This window comes from Ischnura elegans, chromosome 2 (assembly GCF_921293095.1).
Source record: "Ischnura elegans chromosome 2, ioIscEleg1.1, whole genome shotgun sequence".
Classification (NCBI taxonomy): Eukaryota; Metazoa; Arthropoda; class Insecta; order Odonata; family Coenagrionidae; genus Ischnura; species Ischnura elegans.
Window position 1 is genome coordinate 31,619,301 of NC_060247.1, and position 18,487 is coordinate 31,637,787.

Sequence of the window (18,487 nt, forward strand, 5' to 3'; positions counted from 1 at the left end):
TTTAAATTCATTTCGGGATGAGCTGCGTAGCATGTGTAGTACGCTGTTCAGCCGCCTTTGGCGCTCCAACAGAAGCGACTTACGTTGCCTGAGGATATTTCACAGCATTCCTTACCTATTCTTTCCTAACATCTTACCCTTGCCTTATATAAGCCCCTTAGCTTGTGATAAGCTGCTTATCAATTTTTTCCATAATAAAACCATAAGAAAGGGTTAACTCTCTTACTTTGTGCTATCTGGGAGGGAGCTAAAATTTTGTGTCACATATGTGATTATGTGATGATATGCAATGGATAGGAAAGAATTGCAATATAATTTTGACACTCCTTGATATTTAATAATTCTTGCTTGTACGTAGCTATATCAATGCCTGACTAATAGATTTAGCTTGTAGTTCGCATTAACAAAATCTCAAATGACTCTGGATTTCAGCATCCTTTAGAAATCTCATTAGCTGATTAACTGTGTTTTGTCAAGCTTTTATAATGCAAATAGATTGCTTTGGACGCAATTGTCTTTTTTCTTTTACTTTTCTTCCTTAATCAATGAATTTACACTCATATTTTATTGGAAATGTTTTTAATTTATCCTGTAGAGCGAAAAACAAAGGAAAGCAGGTGAGGAAAAGTTAAAGAAAGCTGAAGCAGATCTGAAGAAAGATAAGGGAAAAGCGAGAGAAGATCATTTGAAAGAAATTGAGAGTAAGCACTTTTAATTTCATTCCAATTGGTTGCACATTCTGTTAATTTCACCCTCTATTAACTTTTATATTAATTTTGTATTAAGTGTGATTGAAATTTTTCTTGTGAATTTAACTTTTCTTCACAGACATACTTATCAAATTATAAATATCACAGTGTTTCTGCAACATCATTGCACTGAGATTGCCAAGGAAAATTTTCACTTTGACCAATACATCAACTGAGCAATCATAACCTTAATTTATTGAAATCAATTTCCATAAAGCCTGTGATAGCTGAATGGTCTAATGCTGAGGTTGTTGCTCATTCAATTTGACTAGAAAACATTCAAGTAATTGTGTTAAAAATCTGCATAGGGATTATTCAACCAATTAGATTCCGGTGTCATTTCAAATGTAAATTGTTGAGAAGAGCACTGGAAAGGATCCATAGTTTTTCATATTACGCGCTATGAGCATCAAGTGCTTTATTTTATAAAAATGTAAATATGTACTGGTATTTCTGGAATTTGCATGCCTTTTTAACATTTTCAAAATATTATACTGACTGTGATTATAGTGATTTTTTAATGCTTAAATTTTTATTATTAGTTCTATCTTTTTGTTTTATGAGTAGCCAATTGTGCTGATCAATTTTGTAAGATTATTGGTATTTACCCTTTTAATGCAAACTTTCTACTTGAGATATTTGTGAGAAATGCGTAGGATTAGTAAAATGTAACACTTTGGGTAAAAAAAGTAATATGAATTTTTTTTATCTTATGATAAAATTTTAAATCTAATTTTTACTGATACTTTGATTGCAATTAAGTTTAGCAATTCTATTAATGGTGTGCAAAAGTGTGAATATATAAGCCTGCCACACTTTTTGCCCTATATGTATACAAAAGCTATGCTGCACTGAGAAGATTAATTTCATGAAAAAATTTTTTCATTAGCAAATCTTCGAAAGATGAATTTTATGTTATATACATATGTGATGGGTAAATTATTTTTCTCTGCTACTATTATGAGTACACATACATATCCTCTTTGCCATTTTTCTTTGCTTATGGTGAGTAACTAAACATATTTAAGTTACATCATTAATAGGAAATAAAATTCTTATAATTTTTAAGCATTTATATTTTAACTAATTCTTCTAGTGTGTTATCTCAAAGTTGCTGATTAACTGATTTTATTTTTAGAATTGGAACAACAGCTTGCTCATGAAAAGCAGGAGTATGAAGACCTAACATCCAAGTATGAAATGTTGGAGGAGGACTATGTGGTGACTAAAGCTCAACTAGTGTCGGAAAAAGAAGCTGCTGAAAGGTAGTTGACTGTTCAGGATGTTATTCTAATTAAAAAACAATGACAATTAAGGAATATGGAATTGAGATGAAAATTATATTTTTGCTTCAAGGCAATCAAAGATTCATTAAACACTTTAATATATTATTTTATTATTGTATCTTCCAATCACTCAGATTAGTTATTACTAATCCATATACTTCCTATCACTCTGATCATAGTTACCACTAAAATAATTTAATCCAAAAGCTGTTCTCTGCATTTAATGGAAAACTTCATCATAATATGCATAACACATATATTCAGGGAAGTATGGTAGAGTATAGTGAGGTGACCTGTTAACTGTGTTATTTTTGAGTAATATTAAAGCTTCTAATCATTTTTGTGTCCTCCCTCCCAACCAGCCAACTGTTAGTGGCCAAGCATGAAATGGACAACCTTGATGAAGAACTGGAAACATTGCGCGATTCCTTCAATTCTAAGCAGGAGATGTGGATTAAGGAGAAGATTGATATGCAGGTAATGAATGAGTCAAGTTTTACGTAATTGATTGTTTGATGAAGATTAAAATTTTCTTTTAAATCACGATAATTATAATTAATGGGCAAAGTGAGTAATAATTTTATCATTTTGATTTTCATCCACTTGATTCTTACATTTAATCTATGATATCCTCTTTATTACATTGATAACTTCAGAACTAATATAGTTCTATAATTTTGGAAGTCATAAAAATATTTGGACTTTTATAAAACATCCTTTTTTCAATACCTGTGAAAGGAGTCATGAAATATATCTTGATTTAATGGCTTCTTTGTACGTTAATATATTTAGCATGTGTAAGTATGCATAGATGTATTATCTTGATGCAAGAATGGCAAAAGGATGACGAGGGAGGTGACGAAATGATACCATCCCTCTTGTTGTCATTGAGCACTTTCACTGTTGTCATTTAATTCTTATCTATAGCAATCCAGCGTCAATTATGAATCCTTTTATATTATAAGTGTTAGCTAAAATTCCAAGTCATGCGCTCATTGGATTGCAGATTACCCGACAAGATTGTTTTATAGCCCCATTACCTCTCCTTGGGCTAGGCTTTTTGATGTCCCATGGCTTGTCTGTATTTTGAACACATGTATTTCTTTGTTACTTTTATTTCAATGGTAAATGCATATGTTGTACCTATTCTGATTTTCTTATTTGTACAATTTCATCTAGGAGCGCTTGAAGGAGGCAGAAGAGAAGGCTAGCCGTGCAGCTAGCAATAATGACAGTTGGACGTTGGAGAGGAATAGGCTGCGTGACTCCTTGGAAGAGAAGAACAATGAAACTGAGAAACTTCGTAGAGAAGCTGAAGTTATCTCTGATCAAATGGATCACCTTAGAAGAGAGGTAATGATGATTAATGCATATATTTCACTCAATACAATAAAGGAGACTTTCGACGCAGTTGATTTTTACTATACATGATTCAGTCAAATTATGATGAATTTGATATTTACATAGTCACCATAAAAATCATTGCCTGTAATCAGTCTTGTGATTATATCATCCATTAAGGTGTGGGCATGATGTGCAGTTTGGCTAAAATATTTTTTTAAAGTTAATGTTTGAAATACTCAAATTTTTGATTCTTGAAATACTTACAGAATGAAGAATTGAAGAGCAAATTGGAAGATTTTGACAAGGTTGTTAAAGTTCAAAGGAACATGGCAGCAGACACTAGTGCTCTTGAAAAACAAGTGAGAGAGGTTAAAAACAAGTAAGTCTTATTTAAGAAATATCTTGTTTAAATGTCATGGTTATTCCTTCAAAGATATATGTAGCTAGTTCTTAGCATACCTTTAAATTCTGACTTTTCTATATTTTCTGAAATTGCTAACTAATCAAATATTTCTTTTATGGTTCTAAACCATTTTAAGTTGGAACTTACTTTGTTTAATTAATGCATTCAATCTATATCAATTTTTACGAGTTAAATAATACAAGGCCATGATTAGAAATGTGTTTTGTTGAGGATCATATGGGATGGAGATTCGTGAAAAGTTAACTCCCTGAAAATTTTAGAGGGGGGCTGAACACCTTGAGCCTCCTCCCCCAATGTTAGGTGTGGTCTTAGTCAAATGTATGAAAATCATATACAGTGTACAGCATGATCATGCTGTATGCCATAGTGCTGTTGACATAGGGAAACTTCTTAATATCAATTAAATGAGGCATTGCACAATTTTCACTTAATTTAGCGGTGCGCCATGCATTTTTATGTCGACTGAAACACTATTTGGGTTGCAGTATACAGCAAAATGCATCTTGTGCTAATAAATCAATTGGAAAATTGTACAAGGTTTCATTTAACTAATAATGTAGAAAGTAGGGATGAGTCGATTCCAAATGTCGATTCTCGATTCCATCGATTCTCGGGCACGGAATCGGAATCGAGAATCGATCGCCTAAAGTCGATTCCGATTCCATCGATTCCAGGAAGATAAATGTTTTGAGCATAGACTATAAGTTTGGGGCACAAAGGCTGCCACACTTCTAAGCGGTCGCGGTGTCAGCCTTGCCCGCGCGGAGGATACGCCCGGCACGCGGGTGCTGCGACTAGCATACCTAAGCGGCCTCGGAAACATGAAAATGTCGGCAAGAGCGACAAACCGACGAACCCTGAAAGGGCGCGTGATCATGAGCAACTCTAAGAGAAAAAAAAAATTGGAAACCTCGGGATCGGGAAGCAATGCATGCGTTTTCCGTTCTTTTATTAGCCGCTGGTCACGGCAAATCAAAGTATTGCGATTACGAATCACATTCGAAGAATTCATCTCGACCACCAATTTTAAAGTATAATAGATCGAAATATATTTTTTATTATTTTCAAATGATATTTGAAGTCTGATGATAATAAAAACGTGCAGAGAGCGAGTTTTCCTGTGAAAAAAGTTTCTTATAAATACGCGCTGAGAGCGGGTTTTTTTATATACGTAACTTTTTTAGACTAACACGCGTCTGCGTCAATAATAAAAAAATTAGACACATTCGCGTTTGTATAGCCCAGTTTCATCAATGCAACTCTTGAGGAAGTTGATACTTGCTTGGCATAAGCCGCCGCGGCCTCCGGGCGGACTCGACAGAACAGACATAAGCCGCCACCGCGCACCCGCCAGGCTGCTCTAGTGTGTATGGATGCAATGAACGCTACATTCTTGTTTAGCCACCGCGGCCAAACGAGAATGTAGCCACCGCGGCTATTGTTATTTTTAGGGATGGTCGGATCGGATACCTCGGATCCAAATATACGCGGATATTGCCCTTCATCGGATCCAAAGTCGTGGAAGACATCGGATCTGGATCCGAAATTTTAAATAATAGATTCAGTGAATGCAATGTCAGAGTGGAAAGAGTTCCGATTCTCTCTTCGAATGCGTCGTCGCATGCGATTCTTGTCCTACTCATCAACCGTTTTGTTTGAAAGCTCTGGCAGAGGTTGCGAGTAGAATTTCAGCCGTGGCCAGGATTTTCAGCCAGAAAATAAAAAAGGCAAAATACGACTGGCACATAGTGTGACTCTTCCCAAGAGATTGAACAATCATCGGAGGAATTTCAGCGCCGTAGGATAATAACCACGTCAAAAGTAACTACGTCGCAGATTTCAGAAAACCACCCTCGGCCGTCCACCAGCCCGTGCCTCTGTTGTTTTTTTTGTATCCGAAATCACACGGACCAAAAATCATTGTCTTCTAAGGAAAATATCAAATCACATGAAAACAATTGAAGCGTGTTTCATCCCTAACTCGCCTCACCAACTGACCTTTTTTGGGCTACCTGCTTCAATTCTCTGTTTCTAGACGAAAAATGCTAGGAGAGTGACTTTTTGGGGCCGAAGATATCTTGATAACTTCGACAATTAGATGATATGCACGGGATTTAAAAAAGAATTAGACCAAACGAGACGCATTCCTGACGATATTTCTGTTTATTTTTCAGCTCTTATTAATTGCCACTCAGTTTTCTATCTACATTTCTACAATTACACTTTACTGATTGTCCAAACAGCATAATTTTCAAAGAAACAAGCGCAGCATTAACCCCTAAAACAATTAGAGACGGATTGGAAACGCCAACTACGTACATATATCACGTAGCGCGCCCGGCTTCGCTTTGAAGGCAACGACGTCACTGAAGCAAGATCTGATTTCTTCGTCCGACTCCCTCATTTGTAGCCTTGTTGTTTGAAATACGGAGGGAGCGCACTCCTTCCTCTCCACCTCTCCTTCACGTGCTCCTTCCCAGTGGCGTAGCCATGGGGATGGTCCGGACCTCACCCCCCCGAAATATAAAAACACAGTTATTGTCCTTCACAAAAGAAAACAAAATATTGAAAAATCAGGAATTTACAAAATTTTTCTTTAACAAATTAAGTTTTTCGATTATAAAAAGTGTTAAATTAGTTTAAAACCCATTATTTAGTGCCCAGTTTTTTTTTAAATTTCCCCCCTGGTTTTGAATCCCCCCCGAACGAAATTCCTGGCTACGCCACCTCCTTTACGTGCTTCTGCTGCCCACTTCTTCCTCATGCTAAGTGGTTGAGCACCTCGTCACACATGACGTTAATGCCGTTTTAAATACTGTTAATTGTTTTGCTAATTGCACAGTTGCAATTCAATTTAATGATACGCCGATAAAAATGTCTTGCGTGTAAACATTTCCACTGAGATAAGGAGAACCAATGAATGCCATGTGCGTGCACTGTGGCGTAAGTTATCCCGAGGATGTGCTAAATCCACCTCATCATACTGAAGCATTTTCGGATGAAACACAAATCCGTAAGTGATGAGAAAGTAAAATTCGGGGGAAACGTGCATGAGGAAAATTGGAATTAAGTCGATGGCAGGGGGGTACCAAGGAATTTTGTTAAGGGGGGATCAAAAACCAGGGGGAAAATTTTTAAACAACAGGGTACAAAGGAGAGAGTTTCAAACTAATTTTAACGCCCTTCATAATAGAAAAACTTCATTTTTCAAAGATTCATTTTTTTTCATTTTTGTAAATTCATGATTTTTAAATATTTCGTTTCCTTTTATGAAGGAAAGTAATTGTGTTTTTTATATTTATATTCCTCTCGCTACGCCACTGGTCAGTGGTTCATCCTAAGATTTTTCCTATTTTCATTTCCAAACCCAAGCGTAACAGTTTAGGCCCTGAGTATGTGAAGATGTTTTTAAAAAACAACTTTAAAGCCCATAAAATAATTTTTAATTTATAAAAATATTAGAATGTGAATGAAAATCTAAGAAGCATTCCATTGATTGTATGTACCCACAATAAACTTGAATAATGACTTTGTTTAATGGCAGGAATTTGAAAATGCATTTGGATTCGAAAATATCCGATTCGAAAGATCTCGCTCCAAAAATCCTGGATCCGTCCATCCCTAGTTATTTTATTCCATTCAATTCTTAAATTTTAATGACGGCGATGCTACAGATAAATCAAAATCCCACCAGTTAGAATGAACAAGAATCGATGGAATCGGAATCGAGAATCGGGAATCGATTTGAAGGAATCGAAATTGGAATCGGAATCGAAAAAAAGTGGAATCGACTCATCCCTAGTAGAAAGGTTAGTGTTAATTGATAAATGTAGTTCACTCAATTTCTATTTCTCTATCTGTGCATGGATATCCCGTTTCTACTTTTTAAAGAATATTCTGTCTTGATGGAAATATTTTCTATTTATAAATTTTTCCCTAGTTGAATATCAAATTTAAATGTTGTTATTTGAAAATTTTTTCACAACTGTGCCACGGTAGATGCTTAAAGATGTTTGTCTCTAGGTGTTTGTGTCTACCAGTTATTTTAATGAAATTTCTGTAAATTTTAATGTGCAAAAATATGATTTTTAGTAACAGTTTTGTACTTTTCCTGAAATATTGAATACATCCTCTGCAGAGGGTGGAAATGCTCATTATTTTTACAAATAATTTATGTGAAATCCACTGCATGAAACATTAAACTTTTTTAGCCTGAGTTTGGAAGAGAAAAACCACAAGGCTGAAATTTCTGCCATGAAAATGCGATATGAGAACAGGATCAGTCTTCTCTCTGAAGAGTTAGAATCTTCGCAGAACACGGCGGCCAGATTTAGGAGGGAAAGGGATGCTCAACGTCACCTGTTGGAAGCTGCCCAGAAAAGCATGGCAGAACTACGTAAGAGTGCTGCAAGTAGAACTAAAGGAACAGAGTCACCATCTGATGAAATGGTAAGTAATTGCATTCTTTACTAAAGGTAACACGGAGCAAATATCATTTGGCCGCTGTTATATTTTATAATGTCCTTCGTATAGGTGTGTCATTGGAAAATTTTTAACCAAGATAGGAAGCTGAATTTGACTTTTAGAGGAAATTTCAATTCAGCTCTAGAAGTCTGTTGCTGACCCTTATTAATTTATTTTGCAACCACAATATTTTCTTTTATATCGAAAACTTTCACTCCCTTGTAAATTTTAAATGCTTTACCTATATTTTATTTTATTCAAGTCATCTCTTTTGAAAAAATATGTGGATAATTCAATGTGCATTCACAATAAATGAGGTATCATTTGGTTTTAACGTAATTTTTCTGCCATTTTATATGAATTAACGTAAAACTGATGGCTTGCTTAGTGAGAAAGATAATGAAGCATCTATGATGTGTATCATGCTAACCCAAACTGAATGACCATGCATTTTTTGAAGGGTGAAGATGTAGCTGGCAGAATTGCTACATTAGAGCAAGAAGTAGCTTGCCTGGAAGACGAATTATCAGAGGCTCGGTTGGATAAATCTCGCCTCAAAACTGAGCTGGTCAATGAACGTTCAGCCTGGGAAGTTAAAATTGCTGAAATGCAGTCAAGAGTTAATGAGGTAACATTTTTACGAATGATTTAATGGATGATATTATTCATTGTTTTACTTTACTTGTGCTTTGTTCTGTACTATGTGAGTATACTTTCTATGTTTCTAGCTTGAAGAAGATAGGATTCTGTCAAGTGGCCGTACAAGAGTGGCTGGTGTTAGGACAAGGATGGAGTTGGCATGGCACAAGGAAAGAGAAGAACAGCATCGCTTGCTTCAAGAGACTTCCACTCTTGCTCGAGACTTGCGCCAAACTCTCTTTGAGGTAAATCCTCATCAATATACATGGGATCATGTTGTTCAAAGATTGTTCGAAAACAAAGTGACTTAACACATTCAGTGCCAAGCGCGTCAATTGACGTGGTCCTGTCCAAGCCGAGATACAGAGCACGTCAATTGATGTGCTCTGCCAGTTGGGCTGGGTGCCCTTTCTCCACCTCCGTACGTGACTAATATCCACTTCCGAGTCTTCTGATCATGTGCATGGCCTTCAGCAAACTTCCCTCTTTTGACCTGTGTGTGCCGTTCGTAAATAGCAGTATTCGAATGGAAATTATGGCACGAAAACCTCTCTATAATTTTCTTTCTTATTTTATCGGCCGATTCTGACGACTTCCATGAAAATCGGGCCTGCATTGAATGTGATAAGGCATTACACTCATGGTTTTTTTTGTGCTGTAGCATAATTTTAAAAATTATTTTATGAAAAGATAATGATTTAAGTCATAAGCTTTTGTGTATGCAATAATGGTTACATATTTGTTTTTATGGGATTCATTTTGCATTTTTTTAATAAATGTTTTGCTGGATCGATCCAGCCTCTTCGAGTTATTTGAACTGAGCTTCCATACTCTCTGTTCATTCTCAATTATTGGGGTCTTTTCGTTATTTTTTTGCTCCCAGCTTAGTATTGGGAAATAGTGTATTTCCCTCAAAATTAATCTCGTCAATGGTAACCTTTTTTAATCCATATGCGCAAAATTTAGGAGCTTTTCATTGTCTGTATCAGGTGGAAAGGGAGAGAGATAAGGAAAGACTTGAAGCGAAGAAGAAATCAGAGCAGTTGAAGAGGTCTATGGAAGAAGAACAGGAAGAAAATAAGAAAAAGCTGGTTGAGGTAAGGCTTAATGTCATATTAAGACTGTGCTAAGAGTAAAACAATGTGTAGATTATTTTTACTACCATTCTTTTTTCAGTTTTTGAGTTTGAAAGCAGGAAAATAATTTATTAAAAAAGCAGAGGGTTAATTCAAAGTAAAAATGTAAAGCTGATTAAATTGTTTAGCCAGCTGGTCCCTTGTTAAAATCAGATAACTTTTAATGTATAAAACCATCTCTTATGTTAATACCCCTAATGTGTCATTATTTGCAGTAAGTTGTTATGTGATTGAAATAACTTACCCAAAATAATTTGCTAGAGGAAAGTTTGGTGGTAGTGTTTGTTCTTATGATAGATATGCATCCTTGTTATTTCTGAATTGTTGCATTGCCATTCAAAAAAATGCCCATGATTGAATGAAAATTTACATTCTTCTACGTGGAATACACAGCTTCAAAATGATCTCTTGGAACTGAGGGATGCCCATGCAAAATTACGCACTACCAATGAAAAGTTAAGAAGAGACAGGGAGAAACTTCAGGAGCGTATTGAGAGAGAAAGAGAAGAGACGAGGATTGGACTAGCTGCCAAGAAGAAGAGTAAGACAGAGGAGGAAAAGAAAGTTATTGCACTTCTTGACCAGGTGGATGCACTCATGAAATTAGCTCCTGAGCTATTCCCTCAGGTGTCATCGTCAGCTCTGCAGACCACTGGTGCTCCAACAACACCACTTATACCCAAGCGCACAAAGGTAATTGGAAATAATAGTTTTAAGTCATTAATTAGTCAGCAAGGGCTATGGAATGGGTGAATCACTATTTGAGGCTCTCAATTTTCGAGAACTCTGATTACTGGTTAGTTCACGTTGAATTGCTTCTTTCCATCGTAAAAAAATGGGTTAGAATTTTTTTAACAAAGTCTGCTGGCATAAAGTTTGTATTATAGTTTAAGAAATAAAAATTCTTGTACTGATCTGAAAGTGATATCCCAGTTCAGAAATATCTAGTGCCTCTAATTATTATCCTCTAAGTAATGAATTTATCTCCCCTGAATTGGACGTAGTTTTATTGGCATTAAGTGGAGTGAAAGTATACGTACCATGAACTTTAATTGTGGAGGTAGTGATTGGCAATTCCCAGCTTGACTTTATATTGTCTATTTGTCTTTTTCTATTCACCTGAGGGTTTTATCATTTGATTTTTCTTGTTCAAACTGGTGTACCAATGCATTAAAGATATTTTTTTGAATTCTTTGCTAAAACCCTTTTTGTTATATGCTGCAAAGTGGATTTTAATATTTGAAATTTGTTGATTTTTATATTTTTTACAGCATCACTTTACCATTTTACAAATTGTTATTTCATTTACAGGGACCAAGGTCAAGGGAAAGTTCTCCTACTATGGAGAGGAAGGAACTCAGGAGAGGTGAGTGTTAGCAATTTTATTTTAACTTTGTTCATTGATGAAAATGTTCATGTGCCATATTTAATTACTATAATCATTAAAAAATAAACATCTAATTCAGGTAATTAAGTCATCATTTGAATCAGTGAATGGTAAACTATTTACATGTTGACTTATTTCTCAGTGTAAGAGGGAATACTTGAAATGCTAATTTGTTTATCATTCATCTTGAAGACTTAATTCTTACTCCCTTCTTTATCTCTATCAGAGGGGTCTGTAACTTCCCTCAATGCAGATGAAGAAAAGCGAGGTCATCAGCTGCAATGGGCACTGCAACGATTGACAGAGGCCACAGAGGAGTTGCGAAGAAGCCACCGTCCAGGGTACGATGATGACAGGGAAGGAAGTGTCAGTAGCAGTAGAAGGGGGCTGGGCATGAGGAGGTATGCATACCTTATCTAGTGAGCTATCATTTTTATTTAGAATTTTATGAAATATATATCAGGTCCAAGTTTTCCAGTATAGGTGAGCACTTCGAAAAAAACGAAACACTGGGAATGTTTTAAACATTAGAAAAAAATATTTTTCATTCATTTGACATTCAAGCTCTTTCAAAGAATGAATGCCAAAGATTCACTACCGGCACTGAGATTTGATTTTTGATTTTTCTGATGTCATTTCCTTGGTGAATGCAATTATTTCACTACATATTTCAATATGTATTTCCTTTTGAAAACTTATTATCAGAAAAGGTAATGAGTCAGAATTTTTTGCTCGGGTAGAATTAAGGCATAAATAATTAGATACCATGCCTTTCCAGTTAAAAATAAATGGAATAAAAGAAAAAAAACAAGAAAAATTTTTTTATATGAAAGTAACATTTTTTTAGTCAATGTTTTAAAACTTCCATTTGTGAAAAACATTTTTTTCTCCTCACTAATTTCAAGTCATTCCTGATGAAGAGCGATGCGTATTTATTTATGTATTTATACGTATGTTATTAGCATTCATAGGCGGATATAGGGGCAGGCTTGGGGGGGACGTGCTCCCCCCAGACCTTTAAAAATATGCAAGATTTTTAATATGGTCCCATTATCATTGCCTACGTTTTGTATTACGAGGTATTATGAGGTACCCCCCCCCCCCCCCCCCAGAACAAAATCCTGGATACGGCCTTGCTTGTGTCACCCCCCCCCCCACCCCCCCCAGAAAGAAATAATCCTGGGTCCGCCCCTGTTAGCATTATATAAGAATGTAAAAAAGTAAGTTTGGGGAATAAAACACCAGATAATGACAACTCTTGAAATTGTAAATAAATGCCATTCAAGGGTGTTTTTTTGTCTGCTATTCATTGCATATTTAAACATTCAGCAGTTTGATAATTCAAGATAATTGCAATAGAGCGGCAATTATCTGTTGTTTCAAGAAACAGTACATTTGATTATCTCTATCAATAGAACCACCAGATCCCTAAAACAATCCTCTAGGTACTCCTCTATTCCTACCCTGCCCTATTTTCTTTTACCTGCCTCTATCATTCTCATAGCAAAAATGTAGTTTTTCCTTGGAATGGGCTCCTAAAATCCATGGAAATCACTGCACAAAATTGAAAGTATATTTTTTAAAAAGATCATTGATGGATTGCCTGGGTGTTTCGATTACCCACTCGGGCTTCCATATCTTTTAGGATGGACTGTCAATGCTCCTCTGTATGACCTCTTTGAACCCTAAAGTATGAGATAGTCAGAATATTTTGTCTTATGTATTCATTGGTTAATTTACTAAGCATTAGAAATATTCAGTGAACATTTCTTGACTTAAAAGGCACCTGAATATATAAAGAAAGAGATAAGAGAAAGACTATATCTACATTTCACTATTTTTTACATATGGCATTGGCTAATTTTACTTTTTCTGCAATACCCTTAGATATATACATGCTCATTAACAATATTTGATAATCAATATGCTTTATTGTGAATGGATAATGCAAGTCAATATTTTCAGATATACTTTCTTTATTTCAGTTTAAGCAGCTGTATCAGGAGTGAAAGTCCTTAGAATTCATTTAATTTACTAGTAAAATCTCCATTTGACTCAAAAATAGTGTTGAGTAATTTTTAAATTGTTTTGATTCTTGAATTTAGAATCCTTGTAGCTTATATTTGTGTTGGTCTTTTTTTACGGGGACCTGTAGTATTTTTTTGTATGATTCTGTTGAAATACCCCCTTTTTTGTAGAGCGGCATCCACCGAATCAGAACCTGATGAATCTACTCGCAAGAAGTCGTCCACGTTGTCTCGTTTAGGGGCTCCAGGAAGTGGGACAAAGAAGAAGGGTAGTCTGATTCGCAAATCCATTTCTTTAGAGCAAACCAGCGGACATGCTGTTAGTTCTGCTTCTGAGCAGGTATTTTCCTAGTTATAACTTTGAAGGATATTATTTTTATTATTGAACGACTGAATGATTTTCTCATTTTTTTAATGTGAAAATTTTTACTTTTCAAGTCTATTTGGAAGACTGATGCTGACGGAAGTACTGGCAGTTTACAGTCCATTGAAGCTGCTTCTGATATTATGGATGATAGGTATCCTAGTCTTGACAGGTGGGTGGTGTGAAAAAGTAGGTATTCAATTGCCTAAATGTTGTTGAATCCATCGTTCAAGGCAAAACCTGAAATATTTCTCATCTACATACTTTTTCCGTTCATAATTATTGTATTTTTGTATAATTTTTACTTAATTTACCTATGCACAAAGGTTAAGAAAAGACTTCGCTGTTTCACAAAATAAAATATATTTGTGACCGGTTTCGATACAGCGTATCATCATCTGGCATCATCATCAGCCAGATGATGATACGCTGTATCGAAACCGGTCGCAAATATATTTTATTTTGTGAAACAGCGAAGTCTTTTCTTAACCTTTGTGCATGATGAAGGAGTTTCACCATGTTACACCAACCACCATCGCACTAATTTACCTATTTAAACACTTTAATTTCTGTTTTAGGCTTTCAGCTGGGTCAACTCAGAGTGAGATTGGCACCACAAAAAAGAAAAAGACTGGAATTTTTGGAAAGTTGAAGAAGCTCACAAAATCGAAAAGTATAGATGAAAGCAATTTGAGAGATTATGATGGATCCACTCAGGTAATTAATGAAAGGGTAAAATTTATCTTTTTAAAAAAAACTTAGCTTTTGGGTCAGAACTTAATTTTTTCAGTCAAGGCTGCCATGAAATTTTAATGCATTCTCGCAAAATTTTCAGCTGCCAAGACAGCAAAAATAATCAATATCTGAGGAATTAAAAATAAATATTAATTTCGTTTGTTGAATATTATTTATTTTGAGTCTATTTGATGATTTTTCACTTGAATTTATTGGCTGAAATTTATATAATTTATGGAGGAATCTATTGTTTGATGGAATGCTGTGAGTTTTCCTTTTCCTCTGGAAATCTCTCATTTTATAGCTATGACCTTTTTCTTAAAATGCGTGAGTGAATTGTTGAGATAATGCCTCGTGTGCCTAATGAGTAGTTCCATGCCCAGTTCAACTGTTTATTGGTGTGTCCCTTGTTTCATAATGTGCACAGGTTGACGTTCCCTGTCTTGAGGGTATTTAAAAAATCAAGTTTTTCCTTATGGAGTCACACTTTTCTCCTCAGGGTGGTTCAGTTATTGGATCTGGATCTGATATCAGTGTGGGAGCAGAAGAATACGAGGAGAGAGGGAGAGGAAAAGACTTGAAAGGGAAAATCAGTGGACTATTTAAGAAGAGTGGATCAAGAAGCTCAAGGTGAGCTTATAAGATGTACAAATCCTTAAATCCTTAATGTTGTGGCAATACCTTAGAAACAAAACATCAATAAATATGTTCAAAGTTTAGAGGTATGTCAAAATTATATATATATATTTTTTTTTCTTTAAATGATATTGCATAAAAAAACCTGATTGTACCTTTTTTATGTATAAATATTGTGTATCGTTTTATTCTCTGTATTTTATATTGTTCACATTTTTTCTTACATAGCCCTGAAGATGATTTAAAAAATTAATCGAAACGTTGGCTGAAAATTATTTTATAAATGACCTAAACTCCAAGAAATACTATATTACAAATCCTTTTGCCACTAGTGCATTATTAGCGCTTTATTTTTGCTGGATTTAATTTTAAAATAAGATTCAAAAGTGCGTAACTGTATTGGATATTATCCTAGCAGCATTTTATGTCATTTTTCTAAGATATCAATTTTACATTTCCAACACCACTTTTATGTCTTCATCTCTTAGGTGAAATAAAAGTGATATCATTTTATAATCACTTAGGATTTTGAAATTTTAATGACATATCAGATGACGAAAAAGTGGTTACAAAATGTAGACCTATGTATTAAAATTTGATATCACCCCTGTTGATGGCACATTAATACCAAGGAAATATTCCCTGGAAAAGAAAAAGTAACTGACAAAACTTGGCCGGTTAATATTTTTAAAGAAGCAGTCCAAAAAGTAGTTTTCAGACATTTATGACACAATAATTTCTTCTTTTTATCATTTTAGTGATTTCAAAATTTTAATCTAAAATAATTATCTCTTGGTAATCATTTTTTTCACTTGTTAATACCTATTTTCAATTAAAATGTTAATACTGGTGCATAAATATCACTTTGGTGACAAAGAAGTTATAATTTCGGATGTGTACAAGATATTACCAATTATATATTTTTAATGTAAAATGATATCGAAATGATAAAACTATGCTGCTTGTCTAGCTTCCTAATTCTGAAATTATTTCCAGCTTGGAGCGTGGTTCTTCAGATAAAGTGGGTCCAATGTCATCAGCCGCATCTGACCATGGAGCTTCATCAGCGCAGCGACCCTCATCAAAATCTGCATTGTCGAGGCCTTCTCCAGCGGTAAGTCTGTGAATAATCCATTATTGCTGTTCTAAATTATAGCAGGGTGAATGGCTGGTCTACAACATAAGCTATAGGATTGAAGCTGTAAAGGAACCAAAATCCCCTTACACAATGGACATAAGCCATAAGAAAGATTTTCAAGTTCATCCTTATGGCTTCCATGAAGCCGATTAGAGGGCATATTAAGCATGATGTCAAAACTAAGTTCTATATAAATTGACCATAGCTTAAGAACTGAAAAATATTCTTATGGCTTCCATGAAACCAATTAGAGTGCATATTAAGTATGATTGGTGTCAAAACTAAGTTCTAGATAAATTGACCACAGCTCAAGAACTGAAAAATATGTACAAAGCTTGGCATTTCTTTGGATTAATATTTCATCGTCCTCATGGCAATGGAGAAGTCCAGCCCTGAGGACGATTGAAAAGAATTCCATCAAAATATTGGCAGAAATGTGGAGCCTATCTCATTTGAAAGCGCGAGGAAAATTCATTGCAGTATTTAAATTTGAGTGATATTTATTGAAGCAATCACTGAGATTACTTGTTGCATTAATTTAGGTAGTTTTCCTCACATTCCTACAAAAATTAGTGATAGAATTTGAAAATTAATCGGTGATAATGAGGATGGATAATAACTAAAACCAGGAAGCAAGAACATGCTAGAACTGAACTGGAATCAAAACTGAGAAAAAAAATTTATTAAATTTCATCCATAGCTACCTATAGTTTCAGTTCCTATTCCAGCAGGGCATTGTAACTTTTGATTATTTTTACCATGCTTGCGTCCTTCTTACTTAGTGTATAATCTGTTTGTATTTCTTCATTTATCTTTCAGAGGAGTGATTCTAGCCACACGTCAAGTACGTCAAGGCCTCTGACTGCTTCTGCGACACCCAGAGCAGTAATTAGCAGGAAATGAAATTACATCGGTTGAATGTTTTACAACTGATAAATTCCCTTTGATAAAACAAATGTTAAGATTATTTATAAAGTCTGTGATTCCATTTTCATTGTTAAGTTGTCACAACATGGTTTTAATTGTTCAAGTTATTGCCACAGGATGTGAAATGAATCAGAATGGTTCTTTGTTGCACATACGATCCATAGTGTGTATTTGTAAAATAAAAACTAAAATAATAAAATTTGAACATAAAGGAATGCTCAAATTTATACAAAAATTGAAAACCATTCATCAAATGAAATAAATTGAATGTGTTCAAGGCACTATAGCATTATCAGTGCTTTCACCCTGTAGTACTTGCATATGGGTTGAGTACACCCAAGCACTTTTCAAATAACCATAATAAATACTCTTTTGTTACCAATTACTTCACAGCTTCTCTGCAACTGTGTGCAGAAGTGATTTTGACCTCTCCTATGTTTTCTGAGCTCTGATAATAATGTTTCTCAGAAATTGTCCACATTTTTACCTTCTGGGTATGTTTGACCCATAGCAAGTGCTGTTGTTACATATTCTGGATTTCCTTTTCCATCTGATCTCATCCTTAGCCTCATTTTAGATCTCATGGCAGCTCTTTGTCTTTAGTAGTTATTTGGCTTGGAGTGTACAAACTTCATATAGGTGTGTCATTAATGGTTATTTTCCTAATAACCAGTCTTTTTTTTCAAAATATAGCCATAAATAGATAATCTATAAAACATTTTTTTTGTCATGTGTGTATGTTGCCTTGGCTCTCTCGTCCTCGTCATCTGAAGGAGTATGGGGAAAGTCATGCAAAAAAAGAAAGAATTCACATGTCACAACAACCACGCTATATTGTTAATTCATTCGCATACCCAAGCCGACTGCCCCAAGGAGCCGTCGTCCCTGTCGTCAGTGCTTCTGTTATTGGATCGGGTGTATGGCAAGATCACGTTCATAGCTTGTTTTACCCAATGTTTCAGCACTTCCTGTGGCCGAAGGGGTTGGGTGGTTGGAACGTGCGAAACGAAGGGATGGGGGAAGCGCTGACTTTGGATGGGAAAGGAAGTGAGGCAAGGAATACGACAGCCGCCTCTCACATGTTCATGTTTGTCAGGGGTGCCGGCTGGGAAGCAGGGAAGGTTGTTGAGACACAGAGAGCCGATGAAATTTTTGAGGGCTCGAAAAACCTTGCTTGAGGAGACATGTAAATGGAAGTAACATATCAAATCAATAGAAATATCGGATTTAA

The 18,487-nt window shown here is 35.2% G+C and overlaps 1 protein-coding gene across 3 annotated transcripts in view; it reads left to right on the forward strand.

Moving 5' to 3' along the window:
• The window catches only part of LOC124153539 (protein MLP1 homolog), an 80,147-nt gene extending 62,506 nt beyond the window's left edge, over nt 1-17,641 (forward strand). For 2 of the 3 annotated variants that reach the window (XM_046526768.1, XM_046526769.1), the window contains exons 24-41: nt 596-701; nt 1,888-2,014; nt 2,398-2,512; nt 3,215-3,388; nt 3,646-3,758; nt 8,015-8,252; nt 8,728-8,895; nt 8,996-9,151; nt 9,896-10,003; nt 10,436-10,735; nt 11,354-11,408; nt 11,656-11,830; nt 13,628-13,796; nt 13,895-13,992; nt 14,399-14,537; nt 15,055-15,185; nt 16,188-16,305; nt 17,149-17,641. In XM_046526768.1, coding sequence (XP_046382724.1) covers nt 596-701; nt 1,888-2,014; nt 2,398-2,512; nt 3,215-3,388; nt 3,646-3,758; nt 8,015-8,252; nt 8,728-8,895; nt 8,996-9,151; nt 9,896-10,003; nt 10,436-10,735; nt 11,354-11,408; nt 11,656-11,830; nt 13,628-13,796; nt 13,895-13,992; nt 14,399-14,537; nt 15,055-15,185; nt 16,188-16,305; nt 17,149-17,232 — 2,574 coding nt within the window. In that variant the 3' untranslated portion in view covers nt 17,233-17,641. The remainder of the gene's footprint in view (nt 1-595; nt 702-1,887; nt 2,015-2,397; nt 2,513-3,214; nt 3,389-3,645; nt 3,759-8,014; nt 8,253-8,727; nt 8,896-8,995; nt 9,152-9,895; nt 10,004-10,435; nt 10,736-11,353; nt 11,409-11,655; nt 11,831-13,627; nt 13,797-13,894; nt 13,993-14,398; nt 14,538-15,054; nt 15,186-16,187; nt 16,306-17,148) is intronic. The other variant, XM_046526770.1, reaches the window with a different exon arrangement.
• Nucleotides 17,642-18,487: the final 846 nt, after the last annotated feature.